A 12,371-nucleotide genomic window follows, 5' to 3' on the forward strand; every position below is an offset into this window, starting at 1 on the left:
GACAAAATCGGGCCGACGCCGGGAGTGTTAACGTTTGTGTTTGCTCCACTCTAACCTTCATCAGGGACTGTGCCGTTCTTAGCAAACACCATCTGACTCGGAAAGGACAGCGCTTTCGCTGTAGTCTGACAGATAAAACAGCTGAACGGCTGGCAGTCTGCTGCCGGATGATTTCTTTCCGGCTGAGGGTGGGAGACGATCTCATTACCTAGAGCAGGGTCTGGCTCTAGGAGGTCCGTGAGTGTGTTGGGATGAGGGTCTTAGTCTGAGGAGTGTGAGGCTGAAGGCAGGGTACTTTGGTAGCAGTACCATCCCGGCAGTGGCCCACAAGGTGCCATCCTTGCCTGGTTCTAGATGGGTAGGCCACAAGCCCACACGTACAGAGTACGAGATGTGCAAGGGGTGGCGGCTTCTGGGTTATGTTCCTCCTGGGCTTGACCCTCACCTCCCTCTTGGCCCTCCAGAGGGTCTGCACAACTGCACCCCCTCACCCTGTCCCGCCCTAACCCTGGCGCAGTGTCTCTTGGGAAGGACTTTGGGCAGAGCTGGCTGAGGTCTTTGTACTGTGGACATGTGTATAGTAGGCAGCCTTCCATGGGTGACGTGCTCAGCCCCCTCTAAAAACACTGCTGTGCTTGCCCCTGCCTTGGCACATTCTGCAGGAGTTCCAGTGTCCTCAGGGCTGGAGTCCTGTGTCCTTTTATGCACAGTGCCAGCTGTGCCCCTCGGAAGCTCAACAATGTGCACCTGCTCTCCTACTCTCCCAGGGTGAGCCAGCTGAGCTCTCCCAGGGTGAGCCAGCTAAGCTCCAGACCACTCCTGGATAACTGGCTGATATAAGGCAGTCTGGTGGGGGAAAATGGGCATAACTATGGATTGTTTTTTTCCTTTGGTTGGTTTGTTTAGGAGAGGGTCTCACTGTGGCCTATACTAGCCCAGAATTCGCTACACTAGCCTGGAAGTCTACCAGAAGCTTCCAGATTTTCTTGTCAGAAGTGTGTCCTCCGGCTCCCTACTATGAGTTTAGTTTGGGGTCATCTGGGCTGCTGAAGTGACTTGTGACTTCCTTGCTATTAGTTTCATGCCCTCTAACCTTATTTGTGACTGGCTTCAATATAGATTTTAAAGGTAATATTTTTTTTTTGACTAGTCTACATCATTGCTCCGTTTCTTCTGGGTTTCAAGTTTCGTAGTCTATTTTAAAAGCCTCCCAAGGTGGGAAAGACAGCAGCAGGTGACGTTGTTTGCCACCAGACCTGACCACATGAATGTGTCTCAGGACCCACACAACCAAAGGACAGTCCTGACACTCTCTAGTCATCCTCTGACCTCCACGTGTGCCCATAAACACTAAACAAACACGTTAAAAACAAAAAGGCTTCTCCTAGCCTGAGAATATAAAGTGGGCGTCCTCTGGCTTCTCTGGGACTTCTGGGCCTTTCAGGCCTGTACACGTTGGTTCATCTCCAGCTCGCTGGTGTGAGGTGGGAAAAGCCATCTCCAATCCTTGAAAACCCAAACTCTAGTCCATCTCCTGTGGATTCAGCCCTCCTAGTCAGTACCACCTTCACCTAGCTGTAACTCCAAACGCACTTTACCCTCCCCATGGGCTTGTCTACTGGGCTCTGAGCCCAGCCTAGCCAAACAGTGCCTGTCCACTGGGCAGTTCCAAGCATCATGAATGACAGTAGACCTACATCTTCAACACGGGCAGACTCAACCCACAGCAGGTTGTGTGTATGTACGAGGGTGCACATCAGAGGACTACTCTATTCTCTTGTCAACCTTTGTGTGAGTTCCAGGGATTGAACTAGTCCCCAGGCTAGTGCAGTAAATGCAGCTCCCCACTGAGCAATCTCGCCAGCCCAGCCCAGTCTGGTTCCCCTTGTGTGTTCACTTTGGACTGTAGGACTCACTTGTCCATTTAGACTGGGAAACACAGTTGGTGTTTTTATTGGGATCAAGTTCAGGTGATAGCCGTACTCAGAAAGAGGTGGTACCCAGCTTTCTTATTTCTCTTACTTGTGATTATTTTTTTTTTGGTTCTTTTTTTTTTTGGAGCTGGGGACCGAACCCAGGGCCTTGCGCTTCCTAGGCAAGCGCTCTACCACTGAGCTAAATCCCCAACCCCACTTGTGATTATTTTATTTCTGCATTTTGCAGGTTTACATCAGATCATGTGCACAGTTGCTTTCCCTTCTCCTGCCCAACATTTATAACTCTGGCATTTATTTATTTATTTATTTATTTATTTATTTATTTATTTATTTATTTTTTGCCTAGTGGTGTTGGTGAATAGTTAGAGCTCTGTCGAACGGTGCCGTGTGATGTTACAGATGCCTTATCTTTCTTCCCTTTGGCTTCAGAGTAATTCATCAGATGCACAGCTGATTCAGGCACTTAACCAGATACTCATCTTCATGTGATAACAAGATTCCTTTAATCTTAATTTACTTGAAATTTGAAAAACAAACCAAACGGACATTAAATGAATGTATTATTTGTTCAGTGATTATGGACATGACCAGGCAGTTTTCTTCCTGAAGCAACTTGCTGTTAAATTTGCTGGTTCCCCCACATGCTAAGTACTCTTGCGTCATTAGGAAGCCAGCCTGGCGATGGTCCTCATCACTGTCTCGTACGTGGTGGTGTTCTGCATGCTAGTATTTTATTTATAGCTGTGCATTAATAAGACTGAGCAGTTTGTTATATCGTTGTTTGGAGCACTGATTTGCTAAATCAAAAAAAAAAAGTGTGGAAGTTTCCCCCCCTAATCTCAGTTTAAACATCTGGTGCCATCCATCCTTAGAGCTTGTGAGAACTGAGGTCGGTGTTTGGGGTTTCAGAGCTTAAGGGGCTACCGCTTTCTTCCCCGTGCATCAGCCCACAGATTCCTCCTGGTGATTTCTTTGCACATTTCCTCTCCGAGGCCCTTTGGAATCAGAGCAGAAAAGGGGAACTGGGATTGGGTGGAGGAATTAGCCTCAAATCCTGGATCCATTTTGGCTCATTCATGGCTCTGGATATGTGGCCAGGGGCTGATTATTCCCTGCAGATAAGGTCCCATTGGGATCCATCAGGGTAGGCATAAGGTGTCAGACAGAGTGCCGAGGGCAGGGGGTGACTATGAAGGGACAGAGGGTGTACCTTCTCAATCCCTCCTTGTGTCTTCAGGGAGAGCCTGGCCCACCTGGACAAACAGGACCCGAAGGCCCTGGAGGTCAGCAGGGGTCACCAGGGACCCAGGGCCGTGCAGTCCAGGGACCCATGGTAGGTACCGCTCTATACAGGTGTTCTCTCTTGTCCTTCTTCCCCACCTCTCAGTCCATCTTCCCCTCCAGGGGCCACCAGGAGCCAAAGGAGAGAAGGGGGATCACGGCCTCCCGGGCTTGCAGGTAATGTGCAGGGCTGTGGCAGGGTGAGGACATAGGCAGGACCCTCCTTTGCCTATGACATTGGCTCTGCCTGGCGGGCTATCTCTGTTCCCTCACAGGGCCTCTCTGGCCAGCAAGGCATCCCTGGGAAAACTGGCCTACAAGGACCAAAGGTATTGGCTCCAGGCCCAGTGGGTGATGAGTGGGAGAGAGAGGGCCCAGGTAGAGTCTTGGAGACAGAAGCTACAAGGATTGAGGAAGTAGAGAGGCTTCCTTCTCCACCCGAGGCTTCATCTATCTTACTCCCTAAAGCCTGGCTTAGGACAAAAGCTCTCTCAGCCCACACTGAGGGTAAATGCTGTCACCCCGAGGTGGGGTGAAGGGAGGCAGCTACTCTAATCAGAGCTGGGGAAAGCTCCACATCTCACCTTACCAGGGTAGGTCACCTTCTTGGGGTGGATCCTAATGGCATCAAGTTGGTAGAAGAGAATGCCAATGAGGAGAGTCTGTTGGGATGTTGGGGTGGTCACTGTAGAAAGTATGGGCTGATATAAGCTCCCATCTCAATTTCCCTCCTCTGCTCATCAGGGAATGAGAGGACTGGAGGGACCTGCTGGGCTGCCTGGACCACCTGGCCCCAGGGTAGGCTCTGACCAGAATCCCCAAGGCTTCCTGGAACTGGGCAGATCGTTTGGGAGAAAGGCACTGAACATCACCTGCCAGACCACTGTGGAGGAGGGAATTGTTCCTCCTGCAGCCTTCCACAGGGCTCTGCTGGGCATCCGAATGTCTGTACACTGAAGCCTCCCTACCCTACCCCAGAAAAGGCCCTTGCTCCTGGAACAGGTTCCTACGGAAAGGAGGACCAATCACACCGGCACCCTTACTCTACAGATGCCAGGGCTCTTGACTGGCCTCTAGGGTACTCCGGCTGTCAGACTCTAAGCAGCTGGGACATCAAAGGCAGCCTGTGACCTGCAGGAAGCCCAGGGTTTGCTCACCTTGAGAAGACTTTTTTCCCTCAATCCCAGAGGGTCTTCACTGTGAGCTCTGTACCCAGTGAACCTTTGAGAGGGTGCTCCAGGCCAGTAGCTGAGAATCACCAGGATATGCTGCAAGGACATGGTCTGGGTCTGGGGGAATTCCACTGTTTCTGCCAGAGCACCCAGAGCCTAGCAGGGAGCATTTCAGTGCTGGGTGAGGGGCGGATAGTCTACCCTGGATGCAGAGCGAGGGGCGGATAGTCTACCCTGGATGCAGAGCGAGGGGTATCATGCCTGTACTGAGTATTGAACATGGATAAGAATTTGTCCTGGGTGCTGGGAGAGGGTCTGGGAGGGTCTTCCCTGGGTGCTGGATGAAGATTAATGGTCTTCTATAGACACTGGTTTGGGAACAGGACTTGGAACTTGCTAGGGAGGAGGGCAAGGCCTGCAAGCAGCTAGAATTAACCTTGCTGAGCAATGAGACTATAGATATCAAACCAGGGCAGGGGAATAGACTCCTTGGGGCTCAAACTCTGATATCTGCATTTTTTTTGCAGGGATTCCAGGGCTTGGCAGGGGCCAGCGGTACCAGTGGAGAGCAAGGGCCCCCAGGAGCTGTGGGTCCCACAGTAAGTACCCCCTCACACACACCTCCAGCAAGGCAGCCAAGCAACAGGGAATGTACAGGCTCAGGATCAGGGCTTCCCTGATTGAAGAGCTGCCTGTTCAGAGCTTCCTGTGGCTTCCATGGGGCACAGAATTGGAAGGAGGCTGCAGCTGACTTATGGGAATCCAGCTCCCTGGAAGGTCACCGTTACCTTCAGTAAAGAGGAATAGGGTGTCAGCAGTTCAGACCCCTGGAGTGGACTCCGTAGCATGGGCACAGCGGAGGGAGAAGCAGGATGATGTGACTTTCTTGGCTCAGCCTGTCTCTGGGCCAAGGGAGGGTCTGTTCTCTAGACAGTGTTTCAGCTGGTTGGGAGCTCTGCCCATGCTTCCCAGTACAAAATGCCAGCCGGGGATAGGGTCTTTGCAGGTGGAGCATTCCCAGCTCCACATGGGACTTTCCCTGCTGTGGATGTCCAGCTTCACTTGTTCATTCTGGGCTGGCGCTGAGGGCAAACACTTCTGGAGCTTGGCAGTTGGGTTGGGGCTTTGGCACCACAACCCCTGTGGAGTCGAGCCTGACATAGGTTGCCATGCCTGCGACTCCTTGCCTCTATCCTGACAGCTCTTTCCCTTTAACCTCCTGCTACAGGGTCTACCAGGGTCCAAAGGTGAACGAGGAGAGAAGGTGGGTGAGTCCCATAATCTGGGGATCGGGACTCCCTTGTGGCAACTGCCACGAGTCCCCAAATCATGTCCTCCTTCTAGGGAGAGCCACAGTCCCTTGCCACCATCTTCCAGCTGGTGAGCCAGGCCTGCGAGTCAGCCATACGGAGTGAGTGAAAACCTCCCCTCCGGACCCCACCCCTATTGGTGAGGCTGGGCCCCAACTGATGTCTCCTTCCCCAGCACACGTGATGAAGCTGAATTCCTTCCTTCATGAGAATGCCCGTCCCCCGATGCCCTTCATGGCAGAGACAGCCAAGCTAAGCAGACCCAGAGCTATAGATCCTGGATTACACAACAAGGCTCTACTTCCTGGAGACTGGGGACATATCCTCCACCATGAGGATGAAGGTATCAGGCTTCCTGCTCTTGGAAGGGATTCTAGAGGTAGACAGTGGCTGGTTCCCTGCACACACATGGGTGTTCGTGTGTGCATGTGCGTGCGTGTGCGTGTGTGCATTTGTGTGTATGTGTTTCCTCCTCATCAGCCTCTTTTACCCCAAAGATGTCTTAATGGGCACCTCATTTAGACGTTGCAGAGTCTACTCTGGCTGCTGAACCCACACTAATGGGGCTCAGTTCCTGATGGTCCTGGTACCATAGGCGCTTAGCCTTCAGCCAAGGGTCGAGCCTCACACTCATCCCAAGAGAACCCAGCCTCCCTCTGACAGACAGATCAGAGAAGCTGAAGCTGCTACGTCCCCAGTCCTTGTTTGTCCCCCTTTCTTCTCAGGTGAGCCTGTGGCTATCAGCCACACAAGCAAACCTGTACTGCAGGAGGTGCAGACCCCAGAGCCCCTGGAGTGAACAGGTGAATCTCTGTCATTGTGCCAGCCATGGGGCAAGAAGGAAGGATAGCTGGAGGGGAGATCTGCATGGGCCGAACAGCAAGAGAGTGGGAGAGGGCGCTGTCTCCATCTGAGAAGAGTGGGGTAGAGCTGGTGCTTGTGAAGCTGGTTGTCCTGCAGACCCTGGTTGGGCCTGCGAGTATGAGGAGACACAGGGTGGAGGAGAGGTTTGAGCTGCAGGAGTGTGGGTGCTCACGGATCCTGGGAGGGGGTGCTTACAGAGACTGGACCTCAGGGGTGCATTCCGGTGAGCACCCGGCCAGGTGAGAGCACCCGAGGCCTGAGACAGAGCACTATGGAGGTTCTGAGTTGGTGGACAGAGTGCAGCACCAGATGACCTCTTCCCTATCTCAGGATGTGCTGAGCAAGCTTCCTGTGTACAAACCTGCCTGAGGAGGTGTTTCTAGGTGCAAGTGTGGGGTAGGGTACCACGAACACAGGTGGGGTGTGAGCACAGATAAACTCAGGTGAGCTCTGTGAACACAAGCACAGGTGAGCACAGGTGGCACAGGTGGGTTTAAGTGACACAAGTGGGCACAGGTGAGCACAGTTAAGCACAGGTGGGACAGATGGATTTATATGGCACAGGTGGCATAGGTGGCACAGGTGAGCACCGGTGGGTTCATATGACACAGACGGCGGCACAGGTGGGTGAAACAGTATTGCTCTCAAGTACATGATGGAGCTGGAGGCATACCGGGGCAGACTCAGCAGGCACAGAGGCTCAGGGGTGTGCGTGACAGAAAGTGAGTGGCAGGAGTAGAGAGCTACCTATGGACAAGCTAGAGTCCTGCATTGAGTGCAACCCTATAACTGCTCCTGAGACCAGAGAACAACTCAAGGTTCTGCTCTGTTTCCTGTCACAAGAGCTGGGGTGTGGAGACCTCAGCTTCTTTCACCACACAGGGGAAGCCTGAGCTCAGTGTGTGAGGAGGTTGGGCCGCCGTCTCCTAGACTGCAGTCCAGCAGTGCCTACTCTTCTCTCTCCAGGACCTTCCCTCTGCCACTTCAACTCGCCCCGTCCTTCCCCAGCACCATCATCCATAATTTTGTCTCAACACTGAGAGCAACTGTGCTCTGCAGGGGCAGAGAAGGAAACCCAAAGGAAGACCCTGAAGTGGCAGGAGTCGGAAGGGAGGAGGGTGGGGCTCCTCCTCAAGCCCCTTCTTTATAGCATTTCCAGGTTCAGATAAACTTGTGCTAGCTCATCAGCCTCTGTGAGGTGTCTGATCACTGCTGGGAGCCATCTCCTGCCACTCTCCCCACCTTCTCACTCCAAACCCTCCAGGATTCTTGGGCTTCCTCAAAGCCCAGGCTCCTTCCTCTGGACCTCACCAAGACGCGGCCTGTATGCTGTGCTGGTGTTCTCATCCTTCACCCAAGGCAGCAGACTACCTGATCATTCACTGCTAGTCCCTGCTAACCGCCATCCCACTAAGGCATAAACCTGGGCAGGACTTTCATTTCTAAGGAATCCTTGTCATTCTAAGTGTGAAATCCAGACCCCCTGCCAATTGTAGAGCACAGCAGAGTGTCTGCTATGGCTACCCTGTGCCTTTGCATGTGCTGTCACATCTGCTGAGCTCTCCCCAGGGTTCCTGATAGTCTCTCCCTCAGAACAGTGCCCTAGCTTCAACCCCACTGTCTCTTTTAGTCCCCTTTGCTTCTGTCCTGAATCACCGCATCCCTAGTCCAAGGAGTCCAGATCACCTCCACTCCTCCCAGCATCCATGCTCGCCTCCCAGCATCCATGCTCGCCTCCCAGCAGGGCGATGTTACTTTAAGACTGGCATCTTTGGTTCCTTGTCTTCAGTGTCTCAGAGCAAGGTTGTCTGTCCCCTGACAGCACCTCAGCCCTGTTTCTGTCACCATCCTCAGAGAGATCGTGTGAGTCCTCCTGTCTCACCTTCCTTGTCTGTGTCAGACAAGGATCTGGAACGGCATGAACTCATGGCACCTGCATTCCCAATCCTGGCCCAGCTAAGAGTCAGGAATCTGTTTCCCCTTTCCACAAATATTAAGTAATTGACCCATTGCTCCCATCTGTGTGGCCAAGCATGAAAAGCCCAGACACAAAGAAGGAACCCACATCACTGGGGGAAGGGTGAAAGTTAAGGGACAAGAGATGCTTGACACTGACTAAAGGAACAGTCTACCACAACTCAATGTGTGTAGATATATGTGTGTGCATATGTGGGCACACAGGTACATGTGTGTATTAATGGATGTATACAACATGTCTGTCTCTGTACATGTGTGTCTCTATAAACATGTCTGTAGACACATGTCTCTGTATATACTGCTGCACACATACAAGTGTGTATGATAACATGCATGCATGTCTGTGTGTACACATGTCAGTGCATATATGCATGTGCTTGCAAAGCTGTGCAGCATTGTCCCTGTGCATGTGATTACATGCATGCATGTCTGTATGTACATGTGACACTGCATATATGCATGTGTTTACACAGTTGTGCAGCATTGATCCTCAGGAAGCTGCTATAAGACAATAGTAGTTTCCTCCTGGACCTGTGCACACACACATAAATGCATTCTAAAACACACATACACATGTACATAGATGTACATTCACAGTCCAATCATGAACAGCATTGTTATGCAGGCTTAGGGCATGCAAAGAGAAGGAAACATCCAAGGCAAACGCACTGAGACAAATGAACAGTCTGTATCAGATGAGGAAGAATTTGTGTTTTCTTTGGTCTATTAATTTTTAAAACTTACAATGCGCCACAGACGCAGGGAAGGATATTAATAACACGAAGCCCAAAATAACAGGAATAAATGAAGGGAGGCCAGCTTGTGCGGAGAAGAAACTGGGAAACAAAGTCAGCAGGAGACGTGAGCCTGAGAACACTGTCGAAGCCATCAGCAAGCTGCAGATCAGAGGAGAGCAGTGCCTGTGAGCCCGAGTCAGGAGGGATGTAGGGAACGTGTTGACAGCAGCCTCGTGATGAGGCCTAGAGGAGAGAGGCAGTAATAAGTGGAGCCGGTATCCTGAGGTAACAAGGCTTTGAAGATTGGAACATCAGAGGAAGATCTCAGATCTCAGACTGACATAGCCACGAGAGTCAATAGTTAGGTTGTGAAATATGTCCTTAGTGTCACATGTGGTAAAGACAGTGGGAACACTCATTAAGAAACCCTTGCTGGGAGAACCTACAGGCCAAACCACCAGACAAACGAACTCTGAGGCAGCAGTCAGGGGGCAGAGGGAAACACATCTCATATCCAGGACGATATTCTAAGGACCACAACACCTGTGGGTACTCATGGACTGGAACTCAAAGGACTGGGGATGGTGAGAGCAGACTCACTGCAACCCCCTCTGCCTCAGGCAGTCACACAGCAGCGGTCTCAGCTAAGACCATTCTAGATTATTCTAATGAACGAGTGCCGAAGGCAGCAGGGTGTTCTCAGGAGGCGGAGGCACAGTGATGTTTCCAATCAATAGGGAAAGTTTTGTTTTACAACTGTTTGCCATAAGCAAGGAGCAGTTTCTAGAATAAGAACCAAAAGAGCAAGTGTCCAGAGTGGTTGATTAGATCAGGCTTTTCTCCGTGGAGGGTTTAGAACATATTAAACAATAAATCTCTTGGTGCGGCAGAAATTGCTGCAAATATGCTTCACTGACGGAAAGACATACTCTCTAAATTCCTCTGAAACACAGACACAGTGTTCTGGTTGGTTCTTCACTAGTCAGGAAAATATACTGCTAACCTAGTCGTGAATTTAGTCACAATTGCTTTCTGGCCTTGCACATGGTCTGTCATGACTGGTCTGTACATTTGAAAAGAATAAGCATGCTTTCTGCTGTTTGAGAGAAGGTTCTAGAAATGCTAGCCAGGCCAGCAGACAATGGTGTTCAAGTCTTCTCTAGTATTGTATATTTTTCTACGAGAAACACGTTATTTTTAAATTACTACAATCATTATTAGTGTGTGTGTGTATGTGTGTGGTGATGATGGTGTGTGTGTGTGTGTGTGTGTGTGTGGTGATGGTATGTGTGTATGTATATGTGTGTGTTTATGTGCGTGTGATGATGGTGTGTGTGTATGGTGATGGTGGGTGTGTATGTGGTGATAGTGTGTGTGTATGGTAATGGTGTGTATATGTGTGTGTATGTATGTGCTGATGGTATGTGTGTGTGATAATGGTGTGTGTGGTGATAGTGTGTTTGGTGTGTGTGTATATGTGTGGTGTGTGTATATGTGTGTAGTGTGTGTATATGTGTGTAGTGTGTGTATATGTGTGTGTTGTGTGTGTAATGGTGATGGTGTGTGTGTGTGTGGTGATGATGGTTGTATATGTGTGTGTTGTGTAATGGTGATGGTGTGTGTGTGTGTGGTGATGATGGTTGTATATGTGTGTGTGTGTGTGTGTGTGTGTGTGTGTGGTGTGTGGTGTGTGTGCTTGTGTGTGGTTTGTGGGGGCAGGAAGTTGATGTCTGTTTCTTCCCACCTGACATTTTTGAGCTATGGTTACTCACTGAAGTTGGAGCTTGTGAGTTTGGCTAGACTGACCAACCAGCAAACCCCGGGGACCTGCTTTACTGAGAGAAATTGCGGAAAATGTTTAAGGAGTTATAGTCAGTCACCACCATTCTCAGCTTTTATATGGGTCCTGGAGATGTGAACACGGCTCTTTATGGTTACACAGCAAACACTTACTTTACCCACTGAGCTGCCTCCCAGCCCTGGTGGTGGTGGTGGTGGTGGTTTGTTCAACACAAAGTCTCACATTGCTCAATCTGGCCTCAAACTCAAAATGTAGTTGAGGGAGGCCTTGATCCCTTCATTCTTATGTCTCGCCCTCCTGGTGTTAGGATGAAAATCTGGTATGCACACCATACCCCCTCCACAGCAGCAGTGCTCATACAGTGACAAACTGGGACAACACACGTGTCCAATCGCGAAGAAAATGGGTGAATAAATGGTGTAGTAGCCACACAGCAAGCATGTGAGAACTGCTATTTCATCACCACCCTGTGCCCTTCGTCAGGGTAAACAGATGAATCCCAAGCAAGCTGAGGAAAGCCAGGCACAGCAGCACAGCCCACAGTATGGAACCCACACAAGCCAGATGCAGAAACGGATACACAGTGGAGAGTGGGGGCTTCTGGGTACTGGTGACATAGGCAATTACAATGAGAAAGAAAGTGTATGTAGGCGTGCTGACGGTCTCTGTGTTATAGCTGTATGCCACCTGTGAGGCCAGCAAATAGCAAGAAATGTCAGACAGGATTAAAGTAATGGAAACTTCTACCTGCAAACAGCCATTGTAAACAGCACATCCGAGTGGAAAGTGCTTTGAACCATCTAAATCCCAGTACAAACCCCAGGGCCTGATAATTCTATCCTTCCCCTTGGTAATGTGTCCTGAGTGGTGTGCGTCCAGCTGTGGGTCAGCAGCAAATCAGTTTGGGGAGCCGCAACTGGCATTTTTCTACAGATTGAAATAGAAGAGACTAGAATAAAGCAGCAGGAGTCAGGAATGTTCTACATAGCTTTTGAAAAAAAAACTCTTTTACACAGGATGGACACATACCAGGGATCCTCAGGTTTTCCCCTAAAAGGTCAGGACAATTCCAGGACCAGCTAGTGGCTCTGTGCCAGTGTGTCCTAGTTTGTTTGGGTGGCAGGAAACCCAGAGTATAAAGCAGTGGACTCACAGATGTTTTTTAGTGGAAAGGCACCTGAGCCCAAGAGCTATGGCAACAGTGAGGTCACGGTCAACCTGTAGGATGAATCAATCATCTGTGTGGGCTGGACCCCCAGGACCCAGATCTTAGCTTACCAGGGAAACAAGGG

The 12,371-nt window shown here is 50.5% G+C and overlaps 2 protein-coding genes across 13 annotated transcripts in view; one reads left to right on the top strand and one right to left on the bottom strand.

Annotated features, from left to right (window-relative positions):
- The window catches only part of Col20a1 (collagen type XX alpha 1 chain), a 34,664-nt gene extending 26,913 nt beyond the window's left edge, over window positions 1–7,751 (top strand). For 8 of the 11 annotated variants that reach the window (XM_039106762.2, XM_063283895.1, XM_039106763.2 and 5 more), the window contains 10 exons: window positions 3,175–3,270; window positions 3,342–3,395; window positions 3,494–3,547; window positions 3,963–4,016; window positions 4,918–4,989; window positions 5,619–5,654; window positions 5,735–5,801; window positions 5,876–6,043; window positions 6,426–6,503; window positions 7,531–7,751. In XM_039106762.2, coding sequence (XP_038962690.1) covers window positions 3,175–3,270; window positions 3,342–3,395; window positions 3,494–3,547; window positions 3,963–4,016; window positions 4,918–4,989; window positions 5,619–5,654; window positions 5,735–5,801; window positions 5,876–6,043; window positions 6,426–6,499 — 675 coding nt within the window. In that variant the 3' untranslated portion in view covers window positions 6,500–6,503; window positions 7,531–7,751. Of the gene's footprint in view, window positions 1–3,174; window positions 3,271–3,341; window positions 3,396–3,493; window positions 3,726–3,962; window positions 4,017–4,917; window positions 4,990–5,618; window positions 5,659–5,734; window positions 5,802–5,875; window positions 6,044–6,425; window positions 6,504–7,530 lie in introns of those variants that run through there. The other 3 variants (XR_010064639.1, XR_010064640.1, XM_039106765.2) reach the window with 3 other exon arrangements.
- Window positions 2,227–12,371, bottom strand: part of Chrna4 (cholinergic receptor nicotinic alpha 4 subunit) — a 28,757-nt gene continuing 18,612 nt past the window's right edge. Inside the window, exons 7-8 of one of the 2 annotated variants that reach the window (XM_039104383.2) lie at window positions 3,148–9,521; window positions 2,227–2,932 (exon numbers count right to left, since the gene is read on the bottom strand). In XM_039104383.2, the coding sequence (XP_038960311.1) occupies window positions 9,475–9,521 (47 nt within the window). In that variant the 3' untranslated portion in view covers window positions 2,227–2,932; window positions 3,148–9,474. Of the gene's footprint in view, window positions 2,933–3,147; window positions 9,522–12,371 lie in introns of those variants that run through there. The other variant, XM_039104384.2, reaches the window with a different exon arrangement.

Source organism: Rattus norvegicus, chromosome 3 (assembly GCF_036323735.1).
Source record: "Rattus norvegicus strain BN/NHsdMcwi chromosome 3, GRCr8, whole genome shotgun sequence".
Taxonomy (NCBI): domain Eukaryota; kingdom Metazoa; phylum Chordata; class Mammalia; order Rodentia; family Muridae; genus Rattus; species Rattus norvegicus.